General features: G+C 38.8%; 1 protein-coding gene across 2 annotated transcripts in view; it reads right to left on the bottom strand.

Annotated features, from left to right (window-relative positions):
* Positions 1–18,145, bottom strand: part of LOC140157109 (guanine nucleotide exchange protein smcr8a-like) — a 73,110-nt gene that overhangs the window by 16,455 nt on the left and 38,510 nt on the right. For both annotated transcript variants that reach the window (XM_072180183.1, XM_072180184.1), the window contains exons 9-17: positions 17,818–17,980; positions 17,143–17,324; positions 14,753–14,877; positions 10,137–10,212; positions 9,077–9,183; positions 7,239–7,420; positions 2,635–2,847; positions 1,586–1,729; positions 596–704 (exon numbers count right to left, since the gene is read on the bottom strand). In XM_072180183.1, the coding sequence (XP_072036284.1) occupies positions 596–704; positions 1,586–1,729; positions 2,635–2,847; positions 7,239–7,420; positions 9,077–9,183; positions 10,137–10,212; positions 14,753–14,877; positions 17,143–17,324; positions 17,818–17,980 (1,301 nt within the window). The remainder of the gene's footprint in view (positions 1–595; positions 705–1,585; positions 1,730–2,634; positions 2,848–7,238; positions 7,421–9,076; positions 9,184–10,136; positions 10,213–14,752; positions 14,878–17,142; positions 17,325–17,817; positions 17,981–18,145) is intronic.

Here is an 18,145-nt window from a genome sequence, read left to right as displayed (position 1 = left end):
GTGATATAATACAAATTTTATGGCAAATTATTAAAAATGAACCTTTTTGACATTTAACAGTCCTCAATGCTTCGTACTAATTTTTAGGTCTTTTGGGAAACTTCAAGTACATCTTCAATACAAAAGGTCAGAATGTTCATACGATGGTCGGATTTTCCTCCTAGCTACATACACTTTAAGTACATATAATAAGATTGATAAAGTTTACTTTGAGGACTGTTAAATGTCAAAAATGTAAATCTAATGATTTGCCATACAGTTTGTATTATATCGCAAATTTAAAAAAAAAATCAAAATTATTTGATATCAGAAGGACATTCCTCATATTCAAAATACAATTTGATGTATCTGATGTGCATTGGATCATCCAGCTATAAAATTGGTTTACTGGGCTATTCCAGTTGCAATCCAAATCCCTTATGAAAGACATGACCTTAACCTTCTACACAGGGAGTGTGAATTTCAAATGGGGTTACCTGAATGGGAGACTCTATTTGAAATTCACACTCCCTGTGTGGGAGATTAAAGCCATGTCTTCCATAGGGAGTATATGGATTTTAACTAGAAAAACCCATTATAATTGATACCAACTTACTTTTCATATTTGGGACTTGCTGCTATTACTACTGTTCTTCCAGAGAGCAAAGCATAGATGACATGCACAGCAAACACACAGTGGCCTACAAAGTTCTTGATTCCACAACCTGCACACAAAAAGAATATAATTTAATGTCACATGTTATAATATTTTCCAGTACGTATTATTTTATTCTTGATGTTGCGCACCTATAGAGGCCTTGCATGTGACGTATCATCCCGTAAATATGGCGGACTACTCAAATGCATTAAACAAAAGCATGATTGCAATCTACCGTGACAGTTCGTCTCACACACATAACTCTGCACTACGATCAAATAGGTTGATGATCAGTCCATTTGATTGAATGGACTGCACTCCGCCATAACTACGGTGAAGGACACCGGTTCAAATCCTTTGTTTGGAGCCAATCGATAAAATGATGCAGGGCCTCTATACGCGATGGTTAATGCTGAAAAGGAACCTTGCAAAAGATTATAAATCCCTTCAAATGTTTACACAAAGTTATGCCACAACCTGCACACAAAAGAAGAAAATAATTATATGCTAAATCCCTTGTATTTTTATTTTATTTTGATTTATATCACAGTTTTGTAGTGTAAAAGGTTTTTGGCCAATTTGCACCTTGGGAGGGCAGTATATATGCTCTCAATAATTTCATCTCAGTTGCAATTGACAGTAAATATTACTCATTGAAGATACTCCTGTGCTTGTATCTGATAAGAAACATTGGGGTTGAACAGGCCTATATCAAAAATTATATTATAAAGAAACATACTTGAAAAAGCTCAATTTCCATGTTTTGAGGATTTGTGGAACTCCCGTTGAATCAGGCTCCACAGTTGGTATTTGCGTAAATATGCGAAACTCCAGTTTGAATGCGGATACAAGCGCATTGATGTTTCCATGTCTTTTATTTGAGGATACAAGGTATAATCTCCATTTTGACTAGGTTACCAACCAACACATCGCCCCACACAAACTTACCTGGTAAGTCAGGTTTGAAGCTACTAAGTCTGCTAATGAAGCTACCAACTGGCACCTTATAATGTCTACGTAACATAGGCTCACCACTGCCTGCCACACGTCTGTTGTAATCACTATCCAAACTGCTAGTAAAACTGTTGGAAACTGTGGAGACAAGGAAAAACACAAAACCTCCAGTGAAATGTTAGGCCTGAAATATGTTTTGTTTAGGGTGCAGTATGAACAAAAATGTGGTAGTTTCCACCCATGTACTATTCTAAGGGACACTGTGATAAACATTTTGTAGAATTCCAACTGCTGGAGCAATGAACTCAAAACATGGAATTAGAAATTGCGGGAGATGGGCTACAATCAGACCAACCACTGTAAAATACATTTTCAGATTAAAGATCATAAAATGGTTTAGGGCAAAACCTTAAAAGAATTAATTCCCTTGAACACAATTACATTCATGAGTTTCAGTTAAGAAGCGTAAGTGGCTGCACTATGTATGGATGAATGGGCTATTCCAGATAAAATGCATACACCACCATGGACGACATGACCATACATCTCCTACACAGGTAGTGTAGATTTCATGTATATCGAGTCACCCATTCAAGTAACCCCATTTGAAATTCCCATTTAGGATATTCCAGTTGAAATTCATACACCCCTGTGGACAACATGACCTTATTCTCCCACACAGGTAGTGTAGATTTCAAATATCGAGTCACCCATTCAAGTAATCCCATTTAAAATACCCATTTAGGATATTCAAGTTGAAATTCATACACCCCCTATGGAATACATGATTTTAACCTCCCACACAGGTAGTGTAGATTTCAAATATCGAACCACCCATTCAGGTAACCCCATTTCAAATTCCCATTTAGGATATTCCAGTTGAAATTCATACACCCCCTAAGGAAAACCTTTAACCTCCCACACAATGGGTGTAGATTTCAAGTGGAATCACCCATTCAGATTTGAAATTCACCTGTGTGGAAGATTAAGGTTTTGCCTTCTAGGGGGGAGGGGTGCTTGGATCAACTGGAAAGGCTTATTACCTGGTCTAATTGAATCCACTGCATCTAGTTTTTCCCCTCTGCTATCACTAGTAGCTGATGATATACTGTCACTCTCTTTCTGTGAGCAGTCTAACTCTGAATTACATTCCGCTGCAGAGATGGACGGATCGGATGTGTCCTTTGAAGAGGGCGCTTCAAAATCAAGACTAGAGTTGGTATCACTAGATGGAGTTTCGCCTTGGATGGAATTTTCTATGAAAAATGTTTATCAATTTGTTTATTAATTTATTTTATGAATGAGTTAAGGGTACAGTCTATAAGAAGAAAGACCAATCGAACATATTCTTGTTTATGCCATAATATTGTAGTCTTTCAACCCTTTCATAACTTCAGCTGTGTAACTTACGAAAATTCCCGCTAAAAAGTGGTTCTTTTAATTTTTGAAAATCTGGATTTTTCGTACTGATCATACTATAATGATCACCAGACAATAATGTTCTAATCACACTATAGACTGTGTTGACATGAGACGTCAATTGCTAGGCAATTTCGGTCATATGCCCACGGATATGTTATGTTGCAAACTTTGAAATTTTTACAAACTCAAATTATTTTTTACAAACTCGAATAATTATTACAAACTTTAATTTTTGTTGTTGCAAACTTTAATATAATGTATTGTGCATGTAGAGGCCCATTTATTGTCGGATTTCTGTATTTAGATCACGCAGGGGACGCACCATTAGATTCTCAGGGGTGCATGGGAGTTTGGGTCAGGCAGAATTTTTTTTGTATTTTTTTATCGCCTCCAAAGGAGGATTTATTTTCACCGCCTTTTTTAACGCACAAATACGCTACGCATACACGACGCTTATCTGCATGCGCGGCGCATCTTATGGAAACACCACGGAAGCACTGATTTCACAAAAACCTAGTGGTCAAATGGCTCTGTTTTAGCTGACAAAATGTGGGTTTTTTCAAGTTCTTTCCCCCGATTTAAATATCAAGTTATGAATGGATTTCGCTCAAACTTCTCAAGGGGCTGTGGATTTACCCGATGTTCACGTAATATAAGGTACAAAAACGAAAACTGCCCTATTCCCTGTGAAATTCGATGAAAGTGCAAAATGTGACCACTTTAAACTTCAACGGCCATTATTTCAATGTTCATTTTCTCGGTAAAATGACGATTTAGGTACACGATAACTCAATAAATACAGCATCTAGGTAAGCAAATATGATCATCGTAAAAGCACGATTGACTCAAGAAACGGTTTTCTCATTTTTTTATATTTTGGTCTATTTCCGATTTTAGGCATCATTTTGTGCAAATAGGCGTTTGTGAATTTTAAAAAGTTCAATTTGATGTCTTATATGGTCAATATCTCAAAATATAAGGCCAATTGATATAAAAAAAAAATATTAAAAAACCGTTTTGGAATGGAGCCTCAAGTTTGAGCTAAAAACAAAATAAAATATTTTGGAAAGAGTGTTTTTTGTTATGATGTACCTAACAAATATTGCCAAAACTCACTTTTTGTGATTTTCTTCAGAATTGTTGTTTTTACCCCAAATCTGTATTTATATTAAGATTTATTGATGTCTTGCCTTCATAAAAATGTATACTTTTATATGTCTTGTGCGAATAATTACAAAGTTATTGCACTTTTACTACATGCATGTCTGAGAGTACACAGCCTCCTTAACAACAATTGGGCGCTATTAGTACACATTAATGTTTTTAAGCAAATAAAATTCCAAAATATGGTACGCTTTTCTGCCTTTGCTTGCCACGCATGGTAAGCCTATATGTTGAGGTTGCGATTATATGTAAAAAAAAATTCAAGATGGATACCAACAAGTCGTGTAGCCGAACGGTCTAAGACCCCTTCTTTAAAAAAAAAATCATATCGCATCGCAAGATATACTCAATCTCGATAGCCTGAGTCTCGCTGGGAGTCTTGCTCTCTCGTGAAAGTCGAAAGTTTGCAAAAAATATTTCAAGTTTGTAAAAAATTATTTGAGTTTGTAGAAAGTTATTTGAGATTGTAAAAAAATTATTAGAGTTTGTAAAAAAAATATTTGAGTTTGTAGAAAATCATTTCAGTTTGCAAAAAAATATTTGAGTTTGTGAAAAATTATTTTAAGTTTGCATGTCCCTCATGGTACACCGTAGTTCAGGGACCGTGCTTTTAAAAAACCCGCCAGATCATAATCAGGCCATTGACCTGTGTAGTGGTCATACGTTGCTCGCTCAACCATAACATCATGACTGTCCCTAATAGCTACTCATTAATAATGCGTTGCGTCAGGTCATGGACTCTATTCAATAATTTTAATCCTTTAAGGTCAATAGATGAAAGGGAGACCTTAAAAAACAGATGCGTGTTTCTAGATAATATTTTATCATCCAAGCTGGTGATCTAGGATATTTCTAGGAGGCGACACTTATTAATTCATGCCGCTCACATCTTTCTTCATCCAATGGACTTTGGGGAACTGCTGAGATAATAAGTGGATGTTACAATCGAATCGGCTACAATCGGCATAGTTGATGATATCTGATTCTGATAATTCACTAGTAGCAGCGAAATTACAGCGCTTTGTATCCTCTGGTGCACTATATAAATCTTATATGGATTCATGTTATTTATTTATTTTATAAATATTTCTTGTAAACACAATCTAATGTGGTGCTCACTACATGTAGAAGGCCTGGTCTGCAAATGTTCAGTGCATAAATCTAGTAAAGATAAAGCTTCATATGTTTAGTGTAATCAAATGAAATACCAAAGCTGGATATTATACAATCGTGATGCATTCCTTCTTGTTATGGACGACAAGTATTAACTTTGATATTATTATGGCAATATCCATTCCCTTCTCATTTGATTATGCTTTCTTTTTGTAAAATAAACCATGAGGCCTAGAGGCCATGATATAAACCTATATTCGGTATGCGGAAACCTTCCACGGTTAGGCGGCGCTTGCACTCGCATATTCGCTAAACTGCCGCCTCCTTCATTTGCCAACCTTTATCAAGGGGCGTGTTTGAGGTTTTATAGTCATACATGTAGGCCTACCATTTTTCACCCTGATGTGGCAGTCAACGTCAACGCGTTGAAGCAGCTGTTTCGCTCGCGCATCTATGTGGCGTATTAAGCGTGTGCATGTGTACACCAGCGCTTTGACCGAACGCTAGTAATTATTTGGCTGTGCCCAATTAAATGCTCACTGTACTGACATCACTACCACATCAGGATGAAAAATCGCATATCGCAAACAAGCCAAATTTGTCATAGGTTTGAATTGTAATAGGAAAACCGTGAATATATGGTCTCAAACTCTGAAACATCTGAGCAGAAACGTGTCCTTTTTACTGGTTTAAAGTGAGTCTGTAGCTGTCGCCATCTTTGGAATATAATACAACATTCTCTGGCCAAACATCGGGTTAAATGTAAGTAAATAGTTCAAATCGTCTAAATTCAATAATATCAAACAGTCACGGACATTAAGTCAAGGCTACATGAGAAGTTTGGGGTAGGTCACGCATTTCCTTGGTATAAAAAACAGCCAAAAGGATGTCCAAAATTCCCTCTTTTTATCACAACGCGATTTATTACGAAACAGCATTTTCATAGGGCATACGCTGGTTCTTTCAATTCTAGTTTAAAATCTGTTCGTCACATGCAGTCTGATTTGGTATCTATGTTTTCATCAAAGTCTTGGGAACTAATGTGGACAGTAGTTTCGCTTTAAAAACGGATACTGTTTAAAATATCAGTATTTACGCGAGCGACATTTTGAATGTGTAAAATGCATTGAAAATTGTCGGCTAAAGAATGCATAAATTAAAATCGCGAACAGTAAAAGCAACAATAACTATCTACATTCCAAGCGGAAACGCTTTTCATAAGCATACCACCTATTTTTGGGCAATCGCTGCAACCGAAATATGAAATTCCAGGCCATCTGTAAAAAGAGCGTGAGCATATTTTACTATGAACTTGGGACATCAAAACACATGTTTTAATTGGTGTCAGACCTATTTTAATGATACGATAATTATGCCCCCAATAATGGCTTTCATTTGAACTATTATTTGTTAAACTGCTATTTTTACTTTTTGAGAAATTAATGAATTTATCGAAAAACTCGACGGAGAGTGTCACCGTAACAGCTACATGCCTTAAGTTGACTAAAGCAAAGTGGAAAAATTCAGTTAGCTTGAAATTTCCCTGGACAAGGAACTTATACTGCTAATTGTCTCGTTCTGGTCCTAGCTGGCTGCAATGGTCAATTGTGGAATTCTAGGGTGTGCGCCTCTTAGCTTCAAGTCCCTGTGTTGTTGTTTAATGGTTTATTATGATGAGGCCATAGTAGTCAGCAACAACCTGTAAAGTGTGCCGAGGCTTCGTCTGGGCGTTGTGCCTGTGCGTAGTGCACTATAAATCACTGCACTTTGTTTTCTTAGTTTCATCCAATGATGACACCTCACACCAGCCAACAACCCCCTGTGCTATTGATAGAATGTCCTATCAGGGATATACTATATAGTCAACTTACAATAATTGCTGGTAGAGACAAACACTATTCCAAAATTAATCAAACTATCTTAGTCTTACATGTAGTACTAGTCTTACCTAATGGTGATTCACCAAAGTGGTTGTCTTTGAAATCCATTGATGACACCTCACACCAGCTACTGCCAGTGCTATTGATATATGTCCTATTAGTTACTGTAGTCTTACTGCTCATCTCCATCTCTTCATGATCACTGCTGTGTGGCGATTCCATGTGCTCTTCTACATCATAGTATAACGATCTGGAGAAAGAAAGCCGGAATACACATACTGTAGTCAATGGGATAAAGCACTCCAGGCAAATCAGGGAACATTTCTTAGTTCTGCAGTCTGTACATCTATATCAAAAGGATGCACTTCGACTGCTCAGTGCCAGAAGTGGGCAAGTACAATATGTGCCCTGTGAATATTTACATCTACACATAGCACTGCAGCTATATTGCACTCACTTCTGTCATTGAGCAGTCGACTTGTTGGCTGCTACATGAATATGGGAAGATTTCATATTTGTGTATATCCATATCAAAAGGATGCACTTTGACTGCTCAGTACCAAAAGTAGATAAGTGCAATAGCAGGTCCCCCACTGTAAAAAACGGAGCAGCCAAATTTGCACGCTACAGAGCCTGAAAATAAAATCCCGCGAATCACACGTATGGGCGCTGCCATAGGGTGCTAACGGCAACAACGCGGGGGTCGCCAGGGTGCTAACGAACACGTCGCCAGGACAAGCGTCCTACGCGATCAATAACGAGTATAGGGCGCATTCAAGTACGCCGTACGCGACCGGTAGTTCCTGATACGCGATGAATGGCCGCTTCCACGCAGTAACATACTTCTGAACTCACTGTCAGGGTCCTGGCAATAGCTGCACTGTGAATATTTGGCAATTTACACACAATATATTACACTCATCTACACATGGCAGCTGTTGCACTTACCCACTCCTGGCACTGAGCAGTCAACTTGTTGGCTGCTACATGCACATGTGTCTCTTTTTATATAATAGCTGGGAATAAATGGGCAATTCCAAGCAACATCATTCCGCAACGCGACTTTTGCACGTGATTTCTTTTTAATGCAGCAGCCAATTAGGAAGGTAAATAGTATAATGCTATCTATTTTGGGTAAGTGAAAGATTAAAGTGGGAGAAACTTTTCCAAACGACCCTAATTTGCATATGCAAACTTCGCGTTGCGGAATGATGCTTGGAATTGCCCAAATACTACACTCATCTCAAGTAGAGGTCACTTCAAATCATCTCCAATTCACATGGTTTAGGAATACAGAGAAGTACCTAAACCATGTGGCATCTTGGGGTGGATTAGAAGTGACTTCCACTTGAGATGAGTCTGGTATATATTTGTAGTTATTCTAAAAAGAGATAGACACATGTAGAAGCCGACAAGTGCATCCTTTTGATATAGATGAGGTGACCTCAATGTTTATCAACAAAGGCAAGGGACTGGTATCATCTTTATGCTTGAATGAACCCCATGCAACCACTACACTGTTTAATAGTCTTATTGTGATGTGGCGGGAGTTTTAAAAACATGAGCCCTGAACAAAATATGATGCTGCCAAGCATACTGCCAGGCAAAAACAATGGAAATTGTGATGATGTGTGCGCATACTGTCAGGCATTGACGTCAGAAGTCACATCATCTATAGATGTACACATTTACTATGTTTGAAAACCGGTCTGACCATTAGCTTGACAGCCTGCACAATATTTGATTATATAGATTAGTGTTTCTTATAAAACCATGCCAGTCCTGTTTTGTGATTTGTGTTTTATGTTTGTTTGCTTTTCCTACTGCGAAATTAAAGTTCTGGGTTTCATATTATGAAAATTCAACAACTATAAATCTGCACTTTGATATTATTCCTGCGACTTACTCTAAAGATGCATAAGTTGACCCGGGAACAAATTTGGCTTCATAGCTTGCTAAGGAAACAATATCTTCTTCTACCCCAGAAGACAAACTGAAGGCACTGAAGGACATCTGCAATCAAATCAAACATCAATTCAATGTAGTTTTATATCTCTAAACGTAACTAATTATATCACAAAACTGAAATGCAAGGTAGTGCTGCCAACATTCTAAAACACTGATGTTCGTTTAGATGGTATGAACAAAAACACGGTGACTTGTGGAAGTTCATGTACTATCCTATGGGGCATTGTTATACACATTTTTGCTCCCCATATCAAAGCCACTGGAGCAATAAAACTTGAAATTTGGAAACATTGTTTTAATCCTCCTGTAAGGGAACAACGCAAAAGTTTGATGATATCGTATAAACAAAAGCGCTTTTATTATAAAGAGCCTGACCCCCTCCCTAGCTACCTGTAACGTAAGTGTCTAATATTGATAATTCCAACCCCAAAAGATCAACTTCGACCAATATTTTAACTACAGGGATGTGAATGGCCTCTGATCATAAACACAGAAAATTTTACCACTCAGTAGCGATCGCAATTAGCTATACCCAATTCCACTGATTTTTAACCAAAGGGTCTTTCCGATCTTCTTCCAAGGATTCTGAATCCATCTTTTTCCCCTGTTAGATTTCCACATTGGATGCCATATTACTTCCTTTTCCACATTAGCTATGTTCAGAACAAATATAATTCTCTGTAGATATAGCGGATGGTTCGGATAGGAAAAGGTACAAGTCTGATCGCTCACATTAACAATCTAGCAAGGGCGGCCGTCAACATCATCCCAAAGGCAACTTTCAGCAAACAGATGCATACGCACATGTAACAGTAACTGTTACCGTGCACTATAATATCATTATTTTGGGTAACATAATTTATTATCCTTACAATTACCTTCTCTAAGTTCTCTTGTAAACAAAGAATGTACAACCTGTAAATAATTACATTTAACCTATTAGAAAATTGCCACTTGTTCACAGAAAAGGTTTGAGCCTCCTTGTCCTATAAACTTACCGATGTGTTCCTTAAGGCACCCAATCTGTTAGATTGGTTATCAGACAAACCAGCTTGGTAGTCCATCAGTCTATCCCTATATTGAAAAGAGGAAAAACATAATGCCAAATGTTGAATCCAGTGTAACATGGAAACAAAATCCTTACAAAATGTTCCCATTATACAGTAAAGTCCATCTCTAATTTGGATGTGAGGAAAAGGTTCATTTGCATCACATGTATGCAGCTCATGTATGCAGCTTGATTTGAACATTTGACCTAGTTATATCATTTGTTCCCTAAAATAAGAAATAATAACCACCTGATCAATTTTCAGTGCAATCTGTATGATCCCTGATCTCATTTTACATAGCTTTGAAACAGCAGGTCTTTGCTATGTGCATCATGCAATCCTTTTTTGGTTATACTTTAAGATTTATAATCTGTATATGATATTTTGTCTTGTACCTTAAGATTTTTAATGTGTTTAAAATAACGTTTCGCAGCATTTGTATATTTTTTGCTGCTTCTAACTTTTCTGTTAGCGCATTGAGTTTCCTTGTGGTACAATGTATTATATGTGCCCTAAAAACGTGTTTATTATTATTATTATTATTATTTCATCATGAGAACTCCACCCTACCTCAACTTCAGATCAAATAATTTGGAGCATATGTAACTACCATGTCACATCTTTTACAATGTCTGCCCCCACTGATCACAATATTGAATATACTAGGTTTCAGCAAGTTAAAATTGTCACATCTGATGTCTTGCTGGACACAATCCATTCACAGGCACAGGTGGTTGGTTGATAAATGCATTGGGCTATGCCATTTAAAATACACACTACCACTGTGGAAGATTTGGGAAATCACTGTGGAAGATTTGGGAAATATCTTCCACAGTGGGAGTAGGAATTTCAAATGGAATGAACATTAGGCAGCTCCATTTGAAACTCACCCTCCCTCTCTGGACGATTCAGGTTGAATCTTTCTTAGAAGGTGTATGAAATTTAAATGGAGCTGTTTAATATGCTCATTCTGTTTGAAATTCATACTCCCCCTGTGGAAGATATTTGCCAGTTTTCTTTCGCCGCTGGAAAGTGGTTTCTGTGTTGTAGTTTTTAGCCGTGTTTGGACTGAATTTTGTATCTGCCGCCGCGGAGTTGTACTTGTGTCAAGGATTGATGACGACGCCATCTTGTGGATCTGCATCTCCGAGAAACCTGCTACGCTACGGATACCACTAAGTGCAATATTTTAGCCATCACTTTTAACAAAAGTCTGCTTTGTACTTTTAAACATTTTAATGTTGTTACTCGACCGTTTGATAGTTTTGTGATGTGTTTTTAATTACTAGTCGACATACGTCCGCCATTGATATCCGCCATTTTGATCCGCCATATTGCTTTTATTGATTGGAAAATCTTTGCAGATTTTTCTTATGACACTGATGAATTACAGTTTTTTCAACACCATTCAATAAAAATTTTGCCTTAGAGTGAATATACAGCGCAGAGCATAGATTTGTTGATGATTTGTGCTGATAGCTTGGTAAGCTTTACCCTTCATGCCTGCACCAGTTTAGCTGTTTGAGACGATTTGTATTCTATCTCAACTCTCCTGGTGTAACAGAGCGTAGATTTTGAGACAAACTGTAAGTGTGAACTTCTCTATTTAACCGGGTCTGCTCTCCTGCTGTGCAGAGGCATTTCCAGTCATGGTCCTACACAGAAACAAGATAGTCCCGGTGGGTAAGAAAGAACAACTTAACAATGACTTTGTTGATGCATGCAATAGAAATGATAATTGTTATATTGATCAAAGCATCCGATCTTGCTAAGCTTGAAAAATACCACAAAAAGGTGCTCAAGCAGATGCAGCATCTACAAGACAAGAGTTGCCAATGAGGCTGTGTTCCTCCTGATTGGACAGCTCCCTATTGAGGGTATACTAGACAAGCGGCGCCTCATGTTTGGAGCCATAACACGGAGTGACTGCATCGAGAGGGACCTTGCACTTAGGCAGCTCGCGGTGAAAGACACCAAGTCCAACAGCTGCTTCATCAGAGCTAATGCTGACCTTTGTAAGTACGGTCTTCCAGATGGGCACACCTTACTTGCCAATCCTCTCTCCAAGAATATTTGGAAGGAAACAGTCTCAAGTGCAATCGATGAATATTGGCACAATAATCTCGCTGAAGGGGCGAGAAACAAGACCACTCTGAAGTATGTAAATTCAAATTGGGACTGCACATATGGTATGAAGCCACACCATGTTTGGGCTACAGTCAACTTGAACACCAAAGATGTCCAAAGAGCTGCTGTAAAAGCGCGCCTTTTGACTGGCACCTACACCCTACAAGAGAAAAAGGCTCAATTCTACCATGGAAGAAAGAGATAAGAAGGAACCACAACGACTTCGATCGGCCAAGTTTTAATCCGCTTATCTATTGACACATGAAAAGAAAAGCTATCAATAGTACTTCCTTTCATGTATAGTCCATTTACCGCGATCGCTGCTTGGCGAAATCATTACTATAAAAAAAACACTATAACAAACCCATCCACGAACAACAGACGCTACCGGAAGTAAGATTCTGGAATTTCCCTGATGCTTTGAGCATGCATAGTAGCTTTATTTCGGGGTTTACAGTCAAACTGTTTTCTCGATCGTGTTGTGTAGAAAATGTACTTTAAAACATCGAAAAGTTCATCAAAATCGGCCGTTTTTGCGAGTTTCATCTTGATCAAATAAGGTAAGATTTTGGTGACTTCATTGCGTAAATTTTCGATGAAAAATAGATGTAATGTTCTTAAATAATTCAAAATGTTCCGGTTGAGTCCGGTACATGAAACCTGATGAGTTTAATAGCTTACATGTGTATAATCGTAACTAGCTAACTCATTTCAGTGCCAAAGACTGCCAACTCTGAGAAAAAAGTCATCAAAGTTCGGGAAAATTGGGCAAAATGGAAGATAGAGATGAAGGGCGCCATCTTGTTGTCAAGTCAAACCTTCCCAGCATGCAACAAGAGTGTTTTTTCGGAAAATTACGGTGTCGCCGAATCGATTCGATCACGCACGGAAATTACCGAAAATGACAGATGATCATGTCACCAGAGAAAATCATGTAGTGTGCTTGCACGGAAGGTCATTAGTTCAAATCATCATCTAGACACGCTCCAGGAGACATGCCAATGCATGGAGTACAATACCAAACTAATGGATATTGATCAAAGTAAATCCTCATGAATAACAATGTGAATTAAATGTCGGTAAAGGAGTATACAAAGTGAATGCGTTCGTTGTGGTTCTTTCTTATCTCTTTCTTCCATGATTCTACCCAGAGACCAATGACACATGTCTTCTGTGCAGTAAAGCCCCGGAAAATTTGAAGCATTTTCTCATCGACTGCGAAACACTGCAGGATACAAGGAAACATCATCTGGAGCAAGTGCAGCAGGCAGTCGAGAATGGCTACCCTAACGTGGATTGGAGAACACTACAAGAGAGCTCTCGCCTTACTCAGCTTATTCTGGATTGTACCATGGAAGGAAATCTCCCATTACCACCTGCGTGGTGAATCATCACAATCAGATCGCATCAACTAGGCTAGTTGCAGCCGAACCCGGCGCAAACCTATCCGCACTTAGATTGTAACATCCACCCATTTTCTGCAGCTCCCCAAATTCCATTGAGTGAAGGAAGTTTTTGATAACGAAACAACTAATCACCGATTTTGAAAGCAGGAGGAAACCGGAGATCCCAGAGAAAACCTGCGAAGAGAGCGAGCATGGATCGGGATAAACCAAGTGCACATGAGTCCTTGGGCAAGGGGCTTGAACCCGGGACCTCAGTGGTGCAAAGCGAGGGAATTACCGCTGCGCTAACTCGCCCTCCCTTGATGCTATAGGAAGCGCAACAAAAAATAATGTGTTTTGCACTTCACCGCACCAGAAAATCTCTCATTTACGATGGATAAAACTTTATGGCTATTTTTTGTATGTATCGGCGGATTTTTATGAACTATGCTAAATGTGTGTCGTCAAGTGACCTTTTGTGGACTATTTTTGGTGTTTTTAATATTTGCCCCCCCCCCACCGTAGCCTGTCTTCAGGGGTGTGCCTATTGTAAGGTGGGATCTACATTACTACTACTACTACCCCATTGAAGCAAAGAAATCTAAAATCAATATAGCTTAGATTTTCCATATTTGAACAATGGCACCTGTCTTACCAAACTATTTTAATACCTAGAGCTTCAAAAGTGATTAAGGTGACATAAATAGCATTATTGAGATATTCTATTTAAAATCCACACTCCCCCCACTATAGAAGATTTCATTCTCACTCCTACCTCAATTCCAGCTGTAACCAATGTTTACTACAGGTGATATTTTCCTAGTTTTATGTTGAATTTCAGTTGAAAATTGTTTAAATTCATGAAATCCAGTATAATTTTCCACAATCTTGCCTATAGATGATTAAACATTTTGTTTCAAATTTATCAATCTTTCACAACTTTTCACTTTTTATTGATGAAAAATATTGGATCTGAAATAACTTGCAAATTCCAAATTCTTCCACAATGGATGTGTGAATTTCAAATGGAATAGTCCATTTCCACATACATACCAATCTATATCTTGCATGAAATTAATAGTGACTGTTCTTCCAATAGTGAGTAACGCCGATGCCGGTGTCACCATGTTCGATTCTCTCTGCTCCATACGCATAATGAGATGATCTCGACTAAAGTACTACAGAACAAGAACAAAACAGGAAGAACCTTTAGAATATTTATATATTGGTCGCCACCCACACCCCTAACCTAGTAATTTTGACCCTCTTCCTAAGCCATTACCCTATAACCTAACCTTAACCCTAATCCCAACGCTTAAACATATCCCTAATCTTAATCTTGTGGTGGCAGTTATTTGAAATTCTTGCTAATAAGCATATGGCTTGAGGTAATTGATTCGGAAGAGTAGAAAGCATGTCTCCCAAGATCGGGCCCATATTACAAGCAACATTCTTTGAAACAATATTCCTTTGCTTCCAGGACTTTAAGCTTGTATGCATTGTATCAGGGATGCCAGTTGCCTCCTGAAGTTGGGAAGGAAAATAATATTTCATAAAATACTAAAGGCGAAGCGGAGCGAGCGTAGCGAGCGGAGCTCTCGCCCCTAACGGCGTGGGGTCCAGGTGGGGGTCGAGGGGTCGAAGCCCCCCGAAGCCAGACAGTTTCTGCACATTTTACACCACAGGGGAGGCTATTTTTAGGCGGAAGTTACATGTCAACAGATTAAAAATTAAAGCAAATGATTTACAAATACAACTTACTTATGGTTTCCTGGTAGACCGATTTTTAACTCCAGCATCGATCGTCATTATATCTGCTTTCCTATCCACTTCCATTGTGAAGATTGATCGCAAGATAAAGAGCAAATCCGATCGTAATTCTGCCCGTAATTCAATACCACACACGCAAGTTTAAAGTTTAAAGTTTATTAATATTTTATTGTCAAAACGAAACGCACGTTCATACGATCAAGGCTTCCGAATTTGCAGCCACAACAAGTCACATTTTTCGTGTTTCCGTCTCATCCCTAGAGGTGTACAGCTACAAACACTGCGTATTGTACCATGCATACGGGCACGTGCTCTTGAGCATGAGAGTGATTAGTTGACAAATACTTGACAAAAGAGGGCAGTATATTTTATTTTATTTCTTTCAGAGCGAGGCGGACACAACGGTATTTTTTCCTTCCAATCGGAGATTTTTTTTGCGGCGGAAATTTTGTAAAAAATACGCTGCGGTCCGGATTTCGAAATATCCGGAAGACTGGCATCCCTGAAATTGTATATTGTACGTTACCACACACTTTTTTTATTATTGGTTAAGGTGCTGTTATCAACTCATCTAACATTGCTCCGTGCATATACCTGCCTACTATGATGCAGATCACAGAAATATTGAAAAACATTTCATGACTTGTAAGTATCTACTCCCAAAACACGTAACTACTAATTAAATAAATATTGATGGATTGGGGCGACTCCCACATCACTATCCAAACTTGGTGCAATCCACAGGGGGGCACTTGCATGATAGTCATCCCTGAAGATGACCTCATCTCCCACCGCCAAAGTCAACCCCTTGGGGGTTTTCTCTCTTTCTCTTATGCTAGCCAGCTTGACCATCAGGTGCTCTATCAGATCGCACAAACTTAGGGGGAAAATCTCAAGGTCCAACATGGTCTCCCACAGGAGATCATTTCTCCCATTACCTGCAGGCTTTAGGAATGCCTTTACAGCATAATGTAGCTTCAATCAAATCAGAATTTGCACAGCTTCCAAGGGTGGGGTTAATTGCAATATTGGTACCAAAGAGTCAATGTTACCTAAATTGAAAACTATTGTCAACGCCTAGATTACACTTGACTTAAAAAAATATAAGTCCTTGAATACATTTATCAGGTCTGTAGTTTATCCATAACATCAAGAATTTTATCACATCAAGACCAGTCAAAACTTACGTTTCTGGACGTTTCATCAACCATTGGTTGACTTCATCAGCAGTGTTGCTGTTTAGAAGTGCTGTGTGATATTCATCCACCAACCCTCAAGAGTTTGAGCAGCATCATGCCCTGTGTCAAAGTTCTTATGCAACACAGGATCATATAGATGTGAAAATGATGTTGGCCCTGCCCAGTTATTACATGATTGTCCCTAAAAACATGGTCAGAAAGAGCTGATCATGTTTGTTCATTGTTTTCTGTCAGATCTGGTGAATTTTTGTTGCACAAGAATTTTGACACAAGAACTGTGGCACACTTTGAACTGTGTTGCACAGACAGTGATACTGCTCAAACTTGTGAGGGTTGCAGGCTCAATATCGCACAGAACTACAAAACAGCAACACTACTGATGAAATCAGCCGATGGCTGATGAAACGTCCAGAAACATAAGTTTTGACTGCATGGTCTTGATATGATGAAATAAATAAATCATAGATTGTTTACCTTGTGTAATCTTTTCAGCCTAATGAGTCCTTGCACACAACCAAACCCGCACAATTCGTGCATAGTTCGTAGCCTCTTGTCAAATCTCCGACACCCGTCTACCGCAAACTTTTTTGGCGTGTAGGTTTCCTCTTGGATAATAACCGGCGTCAGGTCATCCACAGTAGTAAATGAAGAAGAACCTGGCAAAATTGAAGTTACAAGATTGAGTAAGAGGGTTTTTGAGGGTCAATGTATGCTGGTAACAGACCATCACAGCTAAAATTTGCCCCCAAAATACCATTGATCACATCTATATGGGTTTGTGGCCATTTATATACCGGAGTTATATTCACAGGGCCAGGGGACATGGGCCTGTTTACCGCCCGCCCATGCAATAACAGACAAACCAGCAACCCTGCCCTAGCCCAAAGCACCTCCCGGCCCCACTCCCTCATCACACCTGCCGGGTGTGCACCCTCTCTTTCCCCCACTCGCCACATCCATGATGCATGTACACTGACCAATCTCCTCATCAGCATGCTCATTAATCCTAACCACAAACTGCCACATGCTGGGTTCCTCCCATTCAGCATGGCAGGGGCGGGAAACACAGGGGCACCTCCGACCAAACCCCCCTCAAAGTGTTAGGATCAAACACATGACATTTACAATATTTATTACAACCTACTTTACCTCTTTCTTTAGGACTACATGTTGGACGTTCTTCCTTTTCCCCATCACTGTGATAACCATCTTCATGGACACTGGCAGATTGCCGTCTATTTCTTTTTCTCCACATTGGTGACTTCTTGTCACGCATGTACTTCCTACACTGGGCATCTAACCTTGGATTATTCTGTGAACAAATACATCCAACCAGAAGAAGAATGTGTGAAAAGATCAAAAGTAATGAATGTCAAGATTTCGTTCATTCACATCAAAATGCTAAAACATGGTCTAAAATCATCAAATTGGCCTTACAAAGTTATGGTTTCTTACAAAGTGATTCCTAAAGGTCACA

Source organism: Amphiura filiformis, chromosome 7, assembly GCF_039555335.1.
Source record: "Amphiura filiformis chromosome 7, Afil_fr2py, whole genome shotgun sequence".
Taxonomy (NCBI): Eukaryota; Metazoa; Echinodermata; class Ophiuroidea; order Amphilepidida; family Amphiuridae; genus Amphiura; species Amphiura filiformis.
The sequence above is the reverse complement of the archived record's forward strand: the minus strand, read 5'-3'. Positions and strand labels throughout refer to the sequence as shown.